This window comes from Coenobita brevimanus, chromosome 94, assembly GCF_032717465.1.
Source record: "Coenobita brevimanus isolate Jiangsu-jjx chromosome 94, ASM3271746v2, whole genome shotgun sequence".
Taxonomy (NCBI): Eukaryota; Metazoa; Arthropoda; class Malacostraca; order Decapoda; family Coenobitidae; genus Coenobita; species Coenobita brevimanus.
In genome coordinates this window covers 13,558,852-13,579,345 of record NC_137047.1, presented here as the reverse complement: position 1 = coordinate 13,579,345, position 20,494 = coordinate 13,558,852, and the positions used below count along the sequence as shown (strand labels likewise).

At 41.0% G+C, this 20,494-nt stretch overlaps 1 protein-coding gene across 1 annotated transcript in view; it reads right to left on the bottom strand.

Annotated features, from left to right (window-relative positions):
• LOC145413007 (uncharacterized) overlaps positions 1-20,494 on the bottom strand; it is a 468,549-nt gene that overhangs the window by 28,005 nt on the left and 420,050 nt on the right. Inside the window, exon 32 of the mRNA XM_080282828.1 lies at positions 7,000-7,111. Coding sequence (XP_080138954.1) covers positions 7,000-7,111 — 112 coding nt within the window. The remainder of the gene's footprint in view (positions 1-6,999; positions 7,112-20,494) is intronic.

Below are 20,494 nucleotides of genomic sequence, written 5' to 3'. Positions count from 1 at the left end.
TAGAAAAATTAGGAATGGAAGTCAACAAGAAAGACACAACCATAGATATGCTGACAGCTCGCTGGTGCAGTGGTAACGTTCTCGCTTGCCAACTGGTGGACGGGAGTTCGCGCCACGCTCAGGTGGCGAAAAGTTTCACTGACGAAGTGGGTGGTTACTGTCCCCCTTGAGCAAGGGGATGGGTGTGTGTTTGTGTGAAGGTCACAGCGTTGCCCTTAGATCGGACTATATGAGCTCTCAGCTCCCTTCCGGGAGGGTAAAAGCTGATGATCACGACCATCAAGTGATCCTGACCGACCCGGTGAGTAGAAGTGGGTTCTCTTAGGAGAAAAATTAATGAAATAGCAAGTACAGTAGTCAACCATGAGAGTATTATGGAAGAGTTCAAAAATGATACAGAGACAATTAGGCAAGTAAGCAGTCTGATAGACCAGAGCAGTGATATTGAGGAGAAGATAACACAGGTGAATGAAGCTGAGAAAAGCTACAAAAATGATGTGGAAACCACATATGCTGAAATGGTGAAAGTAAAGTAAGACTTAGAAACAAGGGTGGAAGAAAAAAGCATTAAAAAGGAAGTCTATCTATCTATCTATCTATTGCCAGACACCTTAATCCCGTTTGGGGTGGCCACAAACAAATCGCCTCCAAGTCGCCCTGTCCCCCGCCATTTCACTGCCCCGCTCCCAACCCACACCCCCCTCTCTCATATACCTCTCCACCCCATCCCTCCATCTCATCCTTGGCCTCCCCCTCCCTCTTCCCCCCTCCACCTCACTCACATACACTCTCTTCATCAGTCTTTCACCCTCCATCCTCTCCACATGGCCAAACCACCTCAGTGTGTTCCTCATAACGCTTCCTATCACATCCACATCCACACCACAACGCTCCTTTATATCCTCATTCGTCAGCCTGTCTCTCCACGTGACTCCACAGGCTCCTCTTAAATAACTCATTTCCACTGCTCTCACTCTTGACTTGTGTCCTTCCAACAATCCAAAACAATCCTAAATTAGAGGTTCAGCAGATATCAATAAATCTATAGTAATCACTGGCATAGAAGAGGAAGAAGTAAGAAACAAGATCTCAAGAGACAAAAAGGAGATGGCAAATGTAATGAGCATATTGAAAGAAGTATCAGAGGAAATCTGTAGTAAAGACATAGAGGAATACAAAAGGTTAGGGAAATATGAGAGAAACAAGTCAAGACCTCTAAAGGTAACCTCTTTTTTTTTTTTTTTTTTTTTTTTTTTTTTTTTAATAATAATCATGGCGGCGCAACTGCCAGGGTCATATGCCGCCGTATAACAAAGAAGTAAAAAGCAAAAAACAAAAAACAGAGGATACGCCACACAATCAAAAAGGAGAAATTCTAAATATCCTTAAGAAGTCCTGCCTCCTTCACAAAGGAGAGGGTTGCCCCTCCCAAGACACAGGCTTCCTCCCCAAGCACGGAGGAAAGATGATACACACCACCATCCGTTTGGTGGTCATAGAGGAACCGACGCCAGAAATCCTCAAGACTAGGACACTCCACCAACAGGTGCCGAACAGTCAAGGGAACCAGACAGTCATCACAGAATGGAGGAGGAGCCCTCTCCATTAAAAAACCGTGAGAGAAACGGGTGTGGCCAATGCGGAGGCGGCACAAAGCAGTCTCCCATTGACAAGGGAAGCCCTGGTAACTGAATGACCCCACCTTCTGGCAAATCGAGCGCAACTTATTGGCACCCACAGCATCCCAATGCTCCTGCCAACAGCACCAAACCCTGAAGGCAATAAAGGAGCGCATATCTGCAGCAGGCAGACGATACAGAGGGGACTGTGCAAGAGGGGGACGAGCCGCTGCCACCTTCCAGCTGATCAGCTCGTTCATTCCCTGCCACTCCTACATGAGCTGGAACCCAACAGAAATCTACACGACGTCCACGATGCCCTAAAAGGAAAAGCCACTCTAAAATGGATAAAACCAAAGGATGAGAGGGATTAAAAGACTCCATTGCAGAAAGAGCACTTCGTGAGTCACTAAAAACAGTAAAAGCAGTGTGGGGGAGAGTGGAGAGAATCTGAAGGGCAAATAAAATAGCAGTCAGCTCAGTCGTAAAAACAGAAGCAGTCACAGGGAGGCTCCCACCTCGACAGAAGGTGGGAAACACCACACCAAAGCCCACACCCGCATCAGACTTAGATCCATCAGTATAAACTGGTATGGAGTCCCCATGAGAAGAGTGTAAACACTGTGGAGGAGATACTAAAAAAAATGCAGAGAATCTTATGGAAAAAGAGGAGTTAAAAAATGTATGGATAAAAAGATGCCTAACACAAGACGAACTGGAATTACTGAAAGAGAAGAGGGAGGAAGCAAAAACAAAAAATGAGGGAAGATCAGAGGAGGAGAAGAATATATTTTTTTACAAAGTAATTGGATTGCAGGTACGAAAGTGGTACATAAACAGGAGGGAATAAAAAGGGGGAAGTCATGATAAGTATATAAACAAGATGATTAAGTTGATGTACTCAAATGTGGATGGAATGGTATCTAAATTATTAGAGATGAGTGATTATATCAGAGAAAATGAACCACATATAATATGCCTAACTGAAACAAAATTAACACCAAGGATATCAAATGACATCCTAAACTTAGAAGAATACAATATATGGAGAAGAGATAGGAACTTAAAAAAAGGAGGAGGAATTATAATATTAACTAAGAAAAATCTAAAAATCAAAGAAATAGAACCAGATATACCCCCACAAGTAGAACTGATTGCAATAGAGATCAATACATATGAAGGGAAAGTAATTGTAGCCAATTTGTATATGCCACCTAGATCAAACACATGGGAAAGAGGTGAATATGAGGACCTGGCAGAGAGTACAATTCAGAGTTTAAGAGCATTATTACATAGAATGGAAGAGAAATTGGAAAGAATTATACTAACTGGAGATTTTAATACAAATATAAATTGGAATACTCTAGATATAATATGCCAAGAAAGCTGTTGGGACCAAGAGCTCCTGGATCTCGTGCAGGAGTTTTTCCTAACGCAACATGTAAGGGAAAGCACCAGAAAAAGAGGACTCGATGTACCCTCAATGCTAGATCTTATATTTACTAGGCAAGAAAACGATACTGACAATTCAATATATCACCCTCCATTCGGCAAACGCGACCATGCAGTACTAAATTGCAACTTCAGGATTGCATATGACATAGACGCAGTATCCGAAGAACCTGGTTTGGTTCTATTACAGCAATATTATACAACATCCCACACCAAAATGGGACATAATTGGTGGTTCTATGCAATATCTGGCACTGAGGCATCTCAACCAGCTCGTAAGTGGTAGCCACCCAGCGTCCGGGAAAATTCTGAAACATGTGAGCCAATGATAATGCCCGCTACACGCCACCTGATCAGAATCTGTCACGAGTGCAGCTCACCCAGTGAGCCGAGAATACCAATGCACTCTTATTCTTAACCGAGGATGTCACAAAGACATGCCTGTGCGCTCCGCTCTTCCAACCACACACTAGCAAAGCCCTAGTACTGTGACTATGTGGGATCCTATGTTCATTGTTGTTGCAAAGCTAATGGCCTATTAGTCCTCGTGTCCTAGTGCTCTATTGTGAACGAGGAAATCTCTACATACTGTACTGTAATGTATATGAGTGCACGTGGTGTGATCCTCCCAGTGCTGTTCCTCCTTCCCACGTGCCTCACTTGTGGCCCAAAAGTGCTCAATACTGTACTCGACGCTAGTTGTGCATGACGGCTAAGTCTGTGGCTTTTGTGATGGTGTCCTGACTGCTGCAAGTCCTGCTGGCCTTGTGTTTTGTCCTGGTCATTGTCTCCAGGATGAAGCAAGGCTGGACCATCACAAGGCTAATGAAGCATTATGACATGACCTGGACCACGCTGCAGGATCTGCGGAAGAACAAGCACTCCATTAACACGTTCTTCCAGGGTGCACATGGTGTGACTGTGTGATGGCACGAATGCAAGATGATGGCCAAGGCACACTTTTGGTGAACTCAACCAGGCCTGCATGAAATGGTTTCGACAACAGCGTGGCAGTGGTGTGATTGTGTGTCCTGTCGAGCTGAAGGCTGCAGCCACCAGGTTTGCTGGGCAACTGGGGATCACAGATTTCAAAGCATCTGAAGGTTGGCTGACTCATTTCAAACTTCAACACAAATGGTCTAACAAGATGATGTAGGGTGAAGCGTTGGATGCAGACACAGAAGGTTTTGGACCAAGCTTAAAAACCTGATTGACAAGGGTTATGTCTCAATCAAGTTTATAATGCTGAAGAAACTGATCTGTTCTTCAGGTCTGTTCCAGCTAATACCTTGGCTGACAAGAAGTCGTTACCTAGCTGTAAGGTGAGCAAACACCGTGTCTCTGTTTTGTGTTGTGCCAATGCAACAGGCTTTTATCGTCTGAAATCTGCCGTAGTGGGGCACGCCAAATGGCCATGTTGTCTCCAGAGGTTAATGGATAGTCTGCCAGAGATTTATTTCCACTTGCTGAAGGCTTGGTTTACAGCCAAGATCTTCAAAGACTAGTTCCACAATTACGCTGTGAAGGAGATGATCCATAATCAAACGGAGTGTCTTGGCCTTGCTTACTACCAAGCGAAGGCTCTGTTGCTCCTCGACAACGCCCCTGCTCATCCTTCTGAGACGGAGCTGGATGGAGATGGAGGTTGTATTACAGTCATGTTCTAGCCCCCTAATTCAACCTCAATCTTGTTACCCCTGGACTATGGTATTGTCGCCGCAATGATGTGGCTGTACCAGAAGAGGTTTATGGAAGATGCAATGGGTTGTGCTCGAGGACGACAAGGAGACTGCCATGGCATGGACAGTAGGGAAGAAAAGACCTTGACCAACCTTGAGCGGTATTCCCTCAAGTCTGCAATCTACAACTGGGAGCAGGCTTGGAGGGAACTCTCTGTACTCACAGTTGTGCATGGTTGGAACAAGCTCCTCAAGGTACCAATGCTGACTTCACTGGCTTCGAAGCTCAGGAATCTGTCAGGTGTATGGATGCAGCAGGAAAACAGCAGACTGAGAGTACAATCAACGACTGGCTGGAAGTAGACGAGGGAGACCCCAGGTACCAGACTGTCCAACTGGGAAATTATGGAGTCCATGACTGCAGGGGGTACTGCGGATGAAGGAGAGGAGGAAGAGGAGGACAATGATGATAATGAAATGGCAGAAAACCTGAGGCTCCAGGAGGTTTGTGATGCTGTGTACGTCCTTCTTGACAACTGCATGCATACTAATCGGCAACCCATCATTACCAATGCCATGGCTACATACCTGCAATAGGGCTGTGAGAATGTGATAAAACTGCAGTTGAGAAGGATCCCCATGCAGTACTCCATCACACCCTTTTTCCGTCCAGGGACACCGGCCACTTCGTTGCCACAGCCCTTGACCTACTTGCATCATCCTCTGTCACCCCAGCCTTTGACCTCCTCATACTGGCCTCTGTTACCCCAGCCCGCTACTTCCTCATATTGGTGTTGTTTACCCCAGCCAGGCACCACCATGGCCACTTCTTCTTCATCTCTGCCATGGTACCACCATCAGCCATATAGACCCCATCAAATGTGGTGTCTCCATCTGAGGTCTTCCCTCAATTGGAGACCTCACTGGAGCTCCACTTGACATCCTCTGCCACTCCATCTCCACTACCTACTTCAGCGACCTTGGCAGAGACTGAGCCTGAGGTAGTGGAGCTGGAGTAATCTTTGGGGGAGCCATTGGCCACTAGACCACATGGGAGTAAGTGTACTGTACAGTACTGTACTGCAAGGTGTACAACTCTACCCTCCACTGATGCCAATACTTGGTGAGTACATACAGTAGTACACTATGTACTGTATTCCTGTACTGTATCATTATTGTTTTATATGGTTAGTCTTCATCTGGACTCATGGGAAAGTTTTTAGGATAGAGGGTCAAGATGGACAGAATCACAATATCTAGCACAAAGTCAAATGTTGAGCCAATTATGCAATATCCGGCATTTCACTTTATTTGTCATAGGGTTTGGCTGAAGTATAACAGATAATTGAGAGTTTACTGTACTCTGCAGCCAGATATGGACTGTACAATGTTACCTACGATTTCTGACTCCAGTAAGTTACCACTTATTTCTTGTACAAGGTTACCAGTGATTTCAGCATGAAATACATAAGGGTGAATAAGTAATTTATTCCCCTGCTCTACTTCTGCCTTTCAAGACCTTGGATCATTGCAAATGATACTTTTGATTTATGGCACCTATCCCTAGACCTCACAGCTGTCACAGTCCTCCTATCTACTCAGACAAAGCAAACATAAAGGAAGATGGGGGAGCTCATGGTCTCTGTTGCAGTGGTATTCATTGTTTCATGTACTATGTCCTCCAGAGGGGAGTAAGTTACTGCTTTGGTGTGAGAGAGAGAGAGAGAGAGAGAGAGAGAGAGAGAGAGAGAGAGAGAGAATGTTGCAAGGGTGTGGTGCCATTATCCTCCTTCCTGGACCTTTGGTTCCCCCTTCCCTCTTTCATGCTTCTTCCTTTTCACCTTGTATTGTTAACCAGGAGAACTGGGAATGAAAAGATGTGTAAACAGTTGGGCAGTGCTTGGAATGCATTCTGAATGACTCAGCTGAGCTTCAAAGCTGATCTGGTGGAAATGCACATGATTAAGTAAATGCCTAGTCAATGTTTTTCATCTGATTTTTCTTCTACAAGTGAATTTTAGTACCTAAGGCTTTACAGAGGTTTAGTATGGGAAACATAACTTTAGGCACTACACACTTTGAGCAGTAAATAAAAGGTTTTATTCTGAAACCCCTATTTTCAACTCAATATTGAGCTACTCGCTAAGCTGGAACAACCTCTGAAAAAAAAAAAAAAAAAAAATGCGGTAAAAGAAAAAATTAATAAATAAATATAAATGCTTTTTACATTTACTGCTCAAATACAGTACCTGTTGTCGGCAGCAAGGAGATAACCAGCCCTACAGGTGCACTGGTGGCTTCCCCACACATTAAGGCAGTTATGATGGCAGATCCCTGGAATCTCCGTACACTCATCTATGTCTGCCATGCCACCAAAAAAAAAGTATAAATATCATTACATAAATATAAAAATGTATCTACAGCATGGAAAGAATGAGGGAGAGTGGAGGACCCTGATCAAGTTTCATTATGTTGATAAAATTGACTTTAAATGTCCTGCACATTTGATACATAAAATACTAGCTTGAGACAGAGATAGTTAAATATTACACAATGAATAAATGGATCCTCCCCCCTCAACACACACACACACACACACACACACACGTCCGTTACCGGAGCTCCATACCAGCTCAACACGGCCAGAGGCATTACCTAAATAAGTATCTTTGAATGAGTCAAGCTCTGTACCAGGTTAGACTAAATGATTTTTCATTATTAAAAGGAAAAGAAATAATAAGTTTAAATAAGACTGGTTCAAACAACAAAGAACCACGATGCGTTGAGTCAGCTGGGTTTGTTTATACTACAGCAACACGGGGAAAGCGTGCATACTTTGTAAGTAAATACTCTGTTCATTTAGTATTACAAAATGGATCCATACTTCAGTAAAACAAATTTGGAAAAGAAAAGGGATAAAAGTAAAATGCAAAATGATGATTTCTACCAAGAACTGGTTGAAGTGGAGGCTCACAATAGACTGGTTGAACGTGTACACAAACTAGAAATGGCTTTCAAAAATGAAATTGATGAAATAAAGAAGCAAATGCACTTGCAAAAGGAAGAGATAGAAAAACTGGGAAGGGAGGCCAATAAGAAAGACACAACCATCAGTGAACTAACAGTGGAACTGAATACGCTTAGGAAGAAAGTGAGTGAAATGGGAAGTACAGTAGTTAATCACGAGAGTGTTATGGAAGAGTTAAAAAATGACACAGAGACAATTAGACAAGCAAGCAGTCTTATGGACCAGAGCAGTGATATTGAGAAGAAGATAACACAGGTGAATGAAGCTGTGCAAAGCTACAAAAATGATGTAGAAACCATGTATGCTGAAATGGTGAAAGTAAAGAAAGACTTAGAAACAAGGGTGGAGGAAAAAAACATTAAAAAGGACGTGAAAAGAATAATCCAAAACAATCCAAAATTAGTCAGAGATTCAGTAGAAATAAATAAATCAATAGTAATCACTGGTATAGAAGAGGAAGAAATTAAAAACAAGATCACTAGAGACAAAAAGGAGATGGCAAATGTAATGAGCTTACTGAAAGAAGTATCAGAGGAAATCCGTAGTAAAGACATAGAGGAACACAAAAGGTTAGGGAAATACAAGAAAAGCAAGACAAGACCTCTAAAGGTGACTTTCCAGAGTGTAAACACTGTGGAAGAGATACTAAAAAATGCAAAGAATCTTATGGAAAAAGAGGAGTTCAAAAATGTATGGATAAAAAGATGCCTAACACAAGAGGAACTGGAATTACTGAAAGAGAAAAGGGAGGAAGCAAAAACAAAAAATGAGGGAAGATCAGAAGAGGAGAAGAAGAAATTTTTTTACAAAGTAATAGGATTGCAGGTACGAAAGTGGTACACAAACAGGATGGAAGAAAAAGGAGGAAGTTAGTAGAACCATGTCATGACAAGTATATAAACAAGATGATAAAGTTGATGTACTCAAATGTGGATGGAATGGTATCTAAATTACTAGAGATGAATGATTATGTCAGAGAAAATGAACCACAAATAATATGCCTAACTGAGACAAAATTAACACCAAGGATATCCAATGACATACTAAACTTAGAGGAATACAATATATGGAGAAGAGACAGAAATTTAAAAAAAGGAGGAGGAATTATAATATTAACTAAGAAAAATCTAAAAGTCAAGGAAATAAACCTAGATATACCATCACAAGTAGAACTGATTGTAGTAGAGATCGACACATCTGAAGGTAAAGTAATTGTAGCCAATTTGTATATGCCACCCAGATCAAACACATGGGAAAGAGACGAATATGAGGACCTGGCAGAGAGTACAATTCAGAGTATAAGATCCTTGCTACATAAAATGGAAGAGAAATCGGAAAGAATTATACTAACTGGGGACTTCAATACAAATATAAATTGGAATACTCTAGATATAAACAGCCAAGAAAGCTGTTGGGACCAAAAGCTCCTGGATCTCGTACAAGAGTTTTTCTTAACGCAACATGTGAGGGAAACCACTAGAAAAAGAGGACTTGATGTACCTTCAGTGCTAGATCTAATATTTACTAGGCAAGAAAATGACATTGACAGTTTAATATATCACCCTCCACTCGGCAAAAGCGATCATGCAGTACTAAATTATAACTTCAGGATAGCATATGACATAGTAAACAGCAATGACAGTTACAAAAAGAGACTAAACTATAAAAAGGGAAATTATCAAGACCTAAAGAAGTATTTCTTAGAAGTTGATTGGGAAAATGAGCTTAGAGGACAAGATTTAAATGCTGTATATAAAAAATTTTGTGAATTTTATGAAATAGGAGTCCAGAAGTACATCCCACAGCACAAAGAAGCAGATAAGAAAATACAGAAATGGTTCAATACAGAATGTAAAAAATCAAAAGAAAGAAGAGATTTGTTGTGGAATAGATACAGAAGACACAACAGTGAAAGGGCGTATAATAATTACAAACAGGCAAGAAACGACTATACAAGAATAAGGAGGGAAGCCCAAAAACAGTTTGAGGAGGATATAATAAATAAAAGTAGTGATCAACCAAAGCTGTTTTACAGCTATATCAGAAGCAAAACCAAAGTAAAAGATATAATACAATCCATTACGGACGAGGGAATCACTTATACACAAGAGAAAGATATCTGTGAAGCACTAAATAAGAATTTCCAATTAGTTTTTACAGAAGAAAAAAATTTTGAGAGGGACTATGTGGAACACGCATGTCCACACATACTACCAGATATACAAATAGCAGAAAAAGTAATACAGGAGGAGTTAAGTAGATTAGACAGAGGAAAAGCAAGTGGTCCTGATGAAATTTCATGTTGGGTGTTACGAGAATGTGCAAAGGAGTTAAGTAAACCATTATTTTTAATTTTCAAGAAATCCTTGAGTCAAGGGAAACTACCTGATATTTGGAAAAAAGCAAATATAGTCCCCTTATTCAAGAAAGGAAATAGACAAAATCCTCTCAACTACCGACCAGTATCAATGACCAGTGTTGTTAGCAAGGTATTAGAAAAACTTATAAGAAAAGCTTGGGTAAATCATCTAGAAGAACATAGTATGATAACAGAAAGACAGTTTGGTTTCAGAAAAGGAAAATCATGTGTTACTAATCTGTTGAGGTACTATGACAGAGTAACAAACACAATACAGGAAAGGGAAGGATGGGTGGACAGTATCTATTTAGATTTCAAGAAAGCTTTTGACACAGTACCACACCAAAGACTTTTATGGAAGCTGTACCATCAAGGAGGAATTCGAGGCAAACTGTTTTGCTGGATGCAAGACTTTCTCATAAAAAGAGAAATGAGGACAGTACTAAGAGGAAACTACTCATCATGGAAAGAAGTGACTAGTGGAGTACCACAGGGTTCGGTGCTGGCACCAATCATGTTTTTAGTGTACATAAATGATATAAACAGTAACACTGGAAATGAGAGCTATCTGCATATGTTTGCAGATGATGCAAAAATACAAAGGAGAATTACTAGCACAGACTCTTGTAGGGAACTACAAGAAGAATTAAATAAACTTCATGAATGGAGTAGTACATGGCAAATGGAATTCAATGTGGACAAGTGTCATGTAATCAAGTTTGGTAAAAGTGGAAAAAGACCTGATTGGGATTATAAGTTAGGAAATAAAACCCTATACACATCATAAAGAGAGAAAGACCTAGGTGTGATTATCAATAACAGACTATCTCCGGCCTACCACATCAGCGAGAAGGTACGGAACATGTATACACTGCTTGCAAATATGAGAATAGCATTCACATACATAAATGAAGACATGCTAAGAAGGATAATAACATCATTCATTAGACCAACCCTGGAATATGCATCAATAGTCTGGAGTCCTCATCTCAAAAAGCATATAGACAAGATTGAAAAAGTTCAAAGGGCCGCTACAAGATGGATACCAAGCTTAAGGGACCTAAGCTAAGAAGAAAGACTAAATAAACTGAATCTACCAACACTACAGGAGAGAAGGAAAAGAGGTGACATGATAATGCTATATAAGTGCATATCAGGAAAGGAGAAAATAGACATAAATGATTACTTAACATATGGAGAAGCATCAGCAAGAGGACACTGCAAAAAACTGCATAAGAAGAGAGGTGATAAAGACGTAAGGAAATTCAGTTTCCCAAACAGAGCAATTGATCAATGGAATGCACTACCGAATGAAATAGCGTGTGCCAAAACAATTCACAAATTTAAGGATATGTACGATAAATATGGTCTAAGACACGGGACAATACGAGCTTGACTCATTCCTGTAAAGATACAATTAGGTAAGAACAATTAGGTAAGAACACACACACACACACACACACACACACACACACACACACACACACACACACACACGAGTTCAAAGCAGAGTCTGACTTGCTGAGAAACAGAGACAGGACCCCACAAGCATAGCTCATTTCCTGTATATCACAAAAAGGTAAATACACACATAGGACATCGTCAGAGGCAGAGCTCCACACGGATCGTGGGAAAAAATGCAAAATTGGCAGCGAAAAGGAAGCATGCCTATCGTGAATACACAATATGAATGTGTGAGTGGTGGTCCTGTCTCATTTGAGTGAATATAAGCTGGAGGTGTTGGTCAAATAAAACACAGTGACGGTTTTAAATATTGTACGATTGCGCCATGGCAGTGAGAAGCAGTTCATTGTTTCCATCCAGTGATAGTGAGTTCGCAAGGTTCTCCAATGATGACCATAGCTACGGAAGTATCAACCTGAACCAAACAGGAGTAACACACGTGGAGAAAATGGCTGAGAAGAATGCCCAGGAATTAAAACAGGTATGGGCAATAATTAGCAAATTACAAGAACGAACGTTGGAACAGGAGAGGGAGATAAAAGAGCTGAGAAATAGGTTAGAGAGCGTCTGTTCCCACAGTGTTGACCAGGAGAGGAAGAAGTCTGAATTAAAAGCGATTAGGGAAACAGTCACAAGCAAAATAAAACAGCTTAAATGGGAAAATAAGAGGCTGGAGGAGGAAAGGGACAAGAAGAAATGTAAACTTGACGAGAATGAATCTAAAATTAAGATGCACATGGAACATATCAAGGAAATCGAAGAACACCATAAGGGGTGGAAAAAACAGGAAGATAGAATAAGTCTTAAGGACACTTTTGACCAACAGAAAAATGAAAACAACAAAAAGGTGGAGAAGGAAGTGGTCCATCCATCCATCATCGAATCCTACGTTGCCCCACGAGGAGCGTAGGAGCCTGGGGCTTGGCAAGTTGGTCCTGACATTTAAGATGAGAGTGAAAGGAAGTGGTGAAGATACTAAAAAGTAAAAAATCGCTTCTCAGAGATGCAGCAGACAAGAAGAAAAGCGTTATTATCTCAGGTTTGAAAGAAAAAATGATGTCAGTGAGGTTAGAAAGAGAAAGGGAAGAGCTGGGAAGAGCAAAGGAAACAATGTCAATAGTTATGGAAGGAAATGATGAAGGCTAAGAAAAGATTGAAGTGTTTAGGCTGGGAAAATATGTGGCGGGAGGGGAAAGGCCACACAAATTAAAATTTCAATCTCAGGTCACAGTAAATTAAATAATCAACAAGACTTGGAAATTAGCTGATAAGGAAGGATTAAAAAATACCTCGATAAGGAGAGATGCAAATGAGGAAGAGTGGGCAAAAATAAAAGAACTTGTTATACAAGCGAAGGAAAAAATGATCAGCGAATGGAAGAAGAGGATCAGAAATTGAGGAAGTGGTACCGAAGGAGAGAGGGAGAGAGAAGGCCAGACTAAAAAACCCACAGGGCTCGGTGTTGGCGCCAGTAATGTTCCTGATTTACGTAAATGATATGGTAGATGGAGTGAACAGTTATGCAAGTCTGTTTGCTGATGATGTAAAGATCTTGAGGAAGGTAGGGGTTGAGGAGGATTGTAAAATGCTGCAGGAGGATCTGGATAGGATACATGATTGGAGCCAGATGTGGGAAATGAAATTAAATGTAAAGAAATGTAATATATTGGAAATGGGTAAAAGTACCAGGAGGCCATCACTGAACTATTTGTTGGGTAATGAATTAATCACAAAAACGAGAGAAGAAAAAGATTTGGGAGTGCTGGTCCAAGATAGTTTGTCACCTGAAAAGCACATTCACAAGATAGTTAGAGAGACTTATAAACTCTTGACTAACATAAGAGTAGCATTTCATTATATGGATGAGGAGATGATGAAAAAATTGATAGTGTCCATGATCCACCCAGGTTAGAATATGCAGCAGTAGTGTGGTCCCCACACAAAAAGAAAGATATAAACAAGATTGAGAGAATACATCCCTACGTGTCAGGTGGGGTTGGTGGAGGATTAGTGCCCCTCCCTGTAAAACAATTAACTCTAAGCCCTTGGCCACCCCGGTTGGGATACATGGCGTCTGGCAATGAATGAATGAATGAAAAGAGAATACAAAGAACAGCAACCAAGATGGTCCCCAGTCTGGCAGATCTCTCATACAAAGAGAGGCTGGAAAAGCTGGATTTGCCTTCCTTAGAGGAAAGGAGAAAGAGGGGAGACATGATTGCAGTGTTCAGGACCATGGTGGAAGTAGATAAAATTGACCAAGAAGATCTGTTTTTATGGGATAAGAGAGCAAAAAGAGGACACGGAATGACATTGAAAAAGTCAAGAAGCTTGAAGGATATCAAGAAATATAGCTTTCCTTACAGAAGTATAGACTTACGGAATAGCCTGGACAAAGAGATCGTCCAGTCTAAAAACTTAAACGAGTTTAAAGCTAAATTTGACTCACTGAGATACAGCGATGGGAACCCACAAGCATAGCATATTTTGTGTGTATCACAATTAGGTATACTGGGTAAATACATAAGTATTTGGAACGACTTAGACGAAAAGGTGGTGCAGGAGAAAAACATTCATGTGTGTAAAGGTAGACTAGATAAATGTGGATATGGAGACAGGACAAAACGAGCATCACTCAATTCCTGTATACTACAAATAGGTAAACACACACACACATACTACTGTATATATATATATATATATATATATATATATACAGTAATCCCTCCACTATCCGGCATAATAGAGCCAAAGGCATGTCTGGAAAGTGGTCCTGTCCAGATAGTGGGCAATGGCCCCTGGACTGGTACTTATGGACCCTAACCCAGCCTAACTTTGAAAGCCACCTAAATAACTCCCTACCGGACGTGCATTGCACCTATTTAAACCTATTTAAGACCTTATTCACACCAATAATGGATATAAAGCATGAAATAAATGAAAAAGAACCAAAGAATGAGGAATCAGAAGTGACTGTACCTCTGCCACGGTACTTACATCACGTTTGTGGCTGCCTTTCTAAGGTTTTGGCAGTGGTGAAAATGCTCTTGAAGCACGTACAGTAATCCAGTGTTGTGCTGTCCTTAATTCTTTGCACTGTGAGTTATAAATGTTTAACATTGCACATTGTTCTTAAGTGCACCACAGGAGTTTTAATCGCTAGTCTAAACCGCCAATTTGCACTCCACAGTTGATCCTTTGCACTCTAAGTTATAATTTCTTAACACTGCACAACACTGTAAATTCCCATGTGGTCTAGTGGCGAGGTATTGCAGTTTATTTACAAAAAACGAGAAAGTGTGGCTTTCAGTGAGCTGAGGATCTACCCACAATCGAAGTAAGGGAGAAACTGTTGATGTCGGACAGTCGCGAAAACAGAGTTGCCAGATCACAACGGCCACATTACCAATCTCCTCAACTTTCATTACCAAATTTAATTTTTCATTACCAAATTCGTAAAGCTAGCCTTTATTCTTCACTAATTATATATACAAGTGGAAAAACATGTAATCACTCTCCTTATAATTAACAGCATGATGATTATTTTCACGCTATGTAGGGTAGCAGATTAACCAGAGAGAGCAAACAATCCACCATTTCCATCCTGTGTATCCTCATACATGTGAAAAATCCGTTTGGTAATGCATTATTCTGATTCATTACCGAACAAATCTTTCATGACCAAATTGGCCCACATTTGGTAATGAAAACTAACAAACGGCAACCCTGACAGGGAAGGGGGGAGGGGGGATGAAGGAAGGGGTGAAAGGGCCATGGTGTAAACAGCTGTTCGGCGTCACACGGCAATTTCAAATTACAGGCGGGAAAAAATAGTTTTTTTTTCTAATTTCTTGCGGTTTTCAGACCACTTTGGGAATATTGGATCCCGGGACGATTATGACTGGTTAGTGGGGATGTCCGGAAAGTGGGGATGTCCGGAAAGTGGGCGTCCGGATAGTAGTGGTCAGAATCAGAATTCAAGTAAGATGGAGGAATAGAAGAAGGGAAAGACGAGAGGAAGGATTAGTTGCAAGGAGAGTGGAAAGGTTACAAGAGGATGAGAAAAAGGCAGAGTATAAGAGAGAAGTGTGGGAACGATTAGGCAAATATGAATTGGAGCAGATGGGAGACGTGGAAGGTGTGTGTAAGATATTTACAGAAGAAATATGTGCAGCATGTGATGTGGTGTGTGGAAGGAAGAGAAGACGGAGGGGGGTGCAAGGAACAGCGTGGTGGACTGAAGAGGTGAAACAGGCTGTGGCACAAAAGAAGAAAGCATACAATGAATGGATGAGAAATAGGGGCGTGGAAGAAGTTGAGAGGCGGAAGAGAGAGTTATATGTAGAAAGAAAGAGAGAGGTGAAAAGATTAGTAGGAGAGAGTAAGAAGAGAGTGGATGAGGAATTTGGAAGGAATCTGAGTGTAAAGTGGAGGGACTGTATGAAAATGTTCTGGAAAGAGGTGAAAAGAGTACGACAGGGTGGAAGTGAAGTTAGCAGAGGAGTGAAAGATAAAAATGGTAGATTACTAGTGGAGAAGGGAGAAAAAGTGAGCAGCTGGAGAGAACACTTTAAGGAATTGTTGAATGTAGAGGATGGAAGTAATGTGAGTATAAGTGGCTGGGGAATGGCTGGGAGAAGGAGGGAGGTGAGAAGACAGGAAGAAATCAGTAGGATAGAAGTTGTGGAAGCAATGTAGAAAGTTAAATCGGGGAAAGCCCCAGGAATTGATGGAGTGTGTGGTGAAATGCTGAAGCATGAGGGAGAGATAGTAGTAGAATGGATGTGGAAGATGTGCAGATTGGCCTGGGAGGAAGGTAGAGTCCTGGAGGATTGGAAGTCAGGTATCATTATTCCCTTGTACAAAGGAAAAGGGGAAAAAGAAGTGTGTGGTAATCATAGGGGCATTTGTCTTCTTAATATAATATGTATATGTATGGTAGGATACTAATTGACAGAGTTAGAGAAAGAACAGAGAAATTAGTTGGAGACGAACAGGGAGGCTTTAGGAAGGGAAGAGGTTGTGTAGATCAGATATTCATTCTTAGATCTTTAGTGGAAAAGTTTCTAGAGAAGGGAAGGAAGTTGTATGCGGCTTTCATGGATTTGGAGAAAGCATATGACAGGGTGGATAGACAAGGATTGTGGAAAGTGTTAAGAATATATGGAGTAGATGGGAAGTTGTTGAATGCTGTGAAGAGTATGTACGATGGTGCGAAGGCTGCAGTGCGTGTGGATGGTGAACTAAGTGAATTTTTCTCTTTGAAAGTTGGGGTGAAACAGGGATGTGTCATGTCTCCATGGTTGTTCAATCTTTACATGGAGGAGGTAATAATAGAGGTACAAGGTAGGGTAGTGGATGCTGGAGTGGCCCTGGTGAGAGAGGATAGTGTTTGGAAACTCCCTGTACTGTTGTTTGCAGATGATACTGTGTTGTTGAGTGAAGACGAAGGGGAGCTGCAAGGCTTGGTGGATGAGTTTGGGGGAGTGTGTAAGAAACGGAATCTAAAGGTGAATGTAGGGAAGAGTAAAGTGATGGTCTTTGAGAGAGGTGAAGGCAGTAAATGTACAGCGAGGTTGGATGGTGAGGAACTGGAAAATGTGAGTACGTTTAAGTACTTGGGTAGTGTGATGAGTAAGGATGGAGGTTTGGAAGGTGAAGTGCTTGAAAGGGTATAGCAGGGAAGAAAGGTTGCTGGTTCTTTGAAAGCAGTGATAAGAAGCAGGGAAGTGAGCATGGAAGTGAAAAAGTTACTACATAACAGTATTGTGATACCAACTCTAACGTGCGGAAGTGAAGCTTGGACGTTGTTGGAAGGACACAAGTCAAGAGTGAGAGCAGTGGAAATGAGTTATTCAAGAGGAGCCTGTGGAGTCACATGGAGAGACAGGCTGACGAATGAGGATATAAAGGAGCGTTGTGGTGTGGATGTGGATGTGACAGGAAGCGTTATGAGGAACACACTGAGGTGGTTTGGCCATGTGGAGAGGATGGAGGGCGAAAGACTGACGAAGAGAGTGTATGTGAGTGAGGTGGAGGGGGGAAGAGGGAGGGGGAGGCCGAGGATGAGATGGAGGGATGGGGTGGAGAGGAATATGAGAGAGGGGGGTGTGAGTTGGGAGCAGGGCAGTGAAATGGCGAGGGAGAGGGCGACTTGGAGGCGATTTGTTTGTGGCCACCCCAAATGGGATTGAGGCGTCTGGCAATAGATAGATAGATAGATAGATATACAGTACATCCCCTTAGTACGCACCAATATGGGCAGCAGAGGATGTCGCGTACTAGGAATTCGCGTACTGTGAATACATAAACTTATGGGAAAAATTGCATATGGGCGGCACCCCCTTTCATGGGTAATCCTTGAGACGCCTTTCAGACCTTAAGTATTGTACTATACAGGGAAACTATCTAAGACATATTACCTAAGATAAAGTAAACCAACAAGATTATGGCTTTACTAGGTAAATCAACAAGGATATGGCTTAACTAAACCAACAAGAATATGGCTGCTCACCTTTACCCGTTATCGCTTCTTGGGGGGGCAATGTCACGCACTCGGGGTAACCCTGGATTTGGGCCACTCTTCGCTGCCCGTCTCGCTTACAAGGAGTTCAATTCCCATACTAATACAATATATATACAGTAGAACCTTTTTATCCACGGAATTTGCATCCGCGGATTTAAGTTTCAGCGTATCAAACTTATTTTAATATTGTACTATACACTGTAACTTAATTTGAAATTGGCACACAACACGCACTTCTTTTGTTGCTACAGTTAGCATACCCACATCCATATGCATTCCCACCACTCTGCCAGTCTTATTGTAAACACCAATCAGTTCGTTACTTACGTTGTCGTCGCCCTTCTCGTGTTTACAACTCTTCTGTACTTCATTGTGTAAGTGAAAAATGGTTCCCAAGAAACAAGTAATGGATAAAAGCAATCCTTCTAAGCCATAGAGAGAGCATAAGGTGTTATCTGGCATCCTGTCAGAAGGGTCAGACTAGACTCACAGCTAACCTACAGTGCCGCCACACATCTCGTTGCCTCACCACATTAGCACTGCAGGAAATGCACTACAATCATCGTCATCATCATACAGCATTCATCGTTATCTATACAGCAATCATCATCATTGTACAGTACAAAGGTTATGAAGAGAACACACAGTCCCTTGGTGAGTGTTAACACGTATTTGTAAAATTTTAAAGTATGTTTTTATTTTTTTCAGGGATGTGCTTAGCTTATGTGGAAATAATATGCCATTTTGTGATGATGACTTGAGTATCCGCAAAATTTGCCTTCCGCGGGGGTCTACTGTATGTATGTGTATATATATATATATATATATATATATATTTAACCCATTGGATCCCAGGGGTGCTGGGAGAGGCATGGCGCTGGGTGGGTACTAAGCGTACCGCCCTCCGCCTGTTGGCTCATTGTCGCGAAGCTCATAGGTCCCTACCTGGGGGTTCCCTACTTTATAAAGACCTGAAAAATCCCAGTTCTGTCCAATGTTCTGGACACCGGGCTCCAATGGGTTAAAGAGACTGATAGGTTTGCCAGTCATGAAAGAGACTGATAGGTGTGCCACTCAATATATATATATATATATATATATATATATATATATATTATATGTACATATAGATATAGATAGATAGACAGACAGACAGGTAGATAGACAGATAGATATATACAGGTATACCCCTAGATATGATACCTCTAGATGCAATACCCCAGCTTAGGAATGGGGTAGAAATACCACCATAACCCAGCTAACAATGGCCAAACCCCAGTATAATGATTTTTTTTTTTTTATTGATTTTGATGATATTGTAGACTGAAATTTTGTGTTTAGGTTGATTTATAAATTGTTTTTAGAAAAGATTAATGAGTTTTAGTCACAGGAAGGTGAACATTATCATTTTGGGGCACAGTTTACTAAGCTTGATTTTTTCCAGACTAATACAGTTGAGACTTCATACAACACGAGATAGGTTATGTAGAACCTCGTGCAAAATCAATTTTACGCTAAAACGTGACATATATTTACATGTAAATATATTTAAAGACTGATTATTACAAATACATCTGCCTTAAGTCACCGAAGACAGTGTGTTTACATATGACCTAACCGACTGGACACATCAGTGCACAGCTACTGCATTCTAACCTAACCTAACTGATTAGTTTTGCCCCCTAATACTCCCCATAAAAATTTTAATCACCAAGGATTGCCACTAAGCCCCTTGAAAGTGATCATTAAAAATCATGCAAAAACCTGACCTAAACAACACGTGAAGAATGGCTGCCCAGCATCGCGCATATTTTGTCATGAATCATTTTCGGCGCTCATTAAAAAAAAAAAAAAAAAAAAAAAAAAAAAAAAAAATGCAGTGTGAAACTTTTTGAAAGCCATTAGTCATCAACATTAAAGGAAAAAAAAAAAGCTATAAAGAAGTCCTCAGAATGGAGTGATTGCATATCACACTTCTCAGATACACATGAATAAAGTAATCGTGAAAAATAAACAAGTCAGCCAAGCAGAATAATTTGTATGACAGTATAATTCACAAGAACTGAACTCACATAATTATCTTACCTAACTATTTATGTCAACACGTAGTGTCTTCATGTATCATAAGATCCAAATTTTCTTGACCAAAGACCGAGGACAAAGACCTTTTTTTTTTTTTTTTTTTTTTTCCCCCACACTCGTCGCACTAAAGGTGAATACATGAATTTTATTGCTCCTTCATCATTAACATTTTTTTTCCAACAAAGAAAACTATCCACATCGTAAATATCCGGACTCATTTCATTTGCCTGATCGTTTGCAATTAAGCTCCAACACCACACACTACTTTGTCCAACAATTTTACAT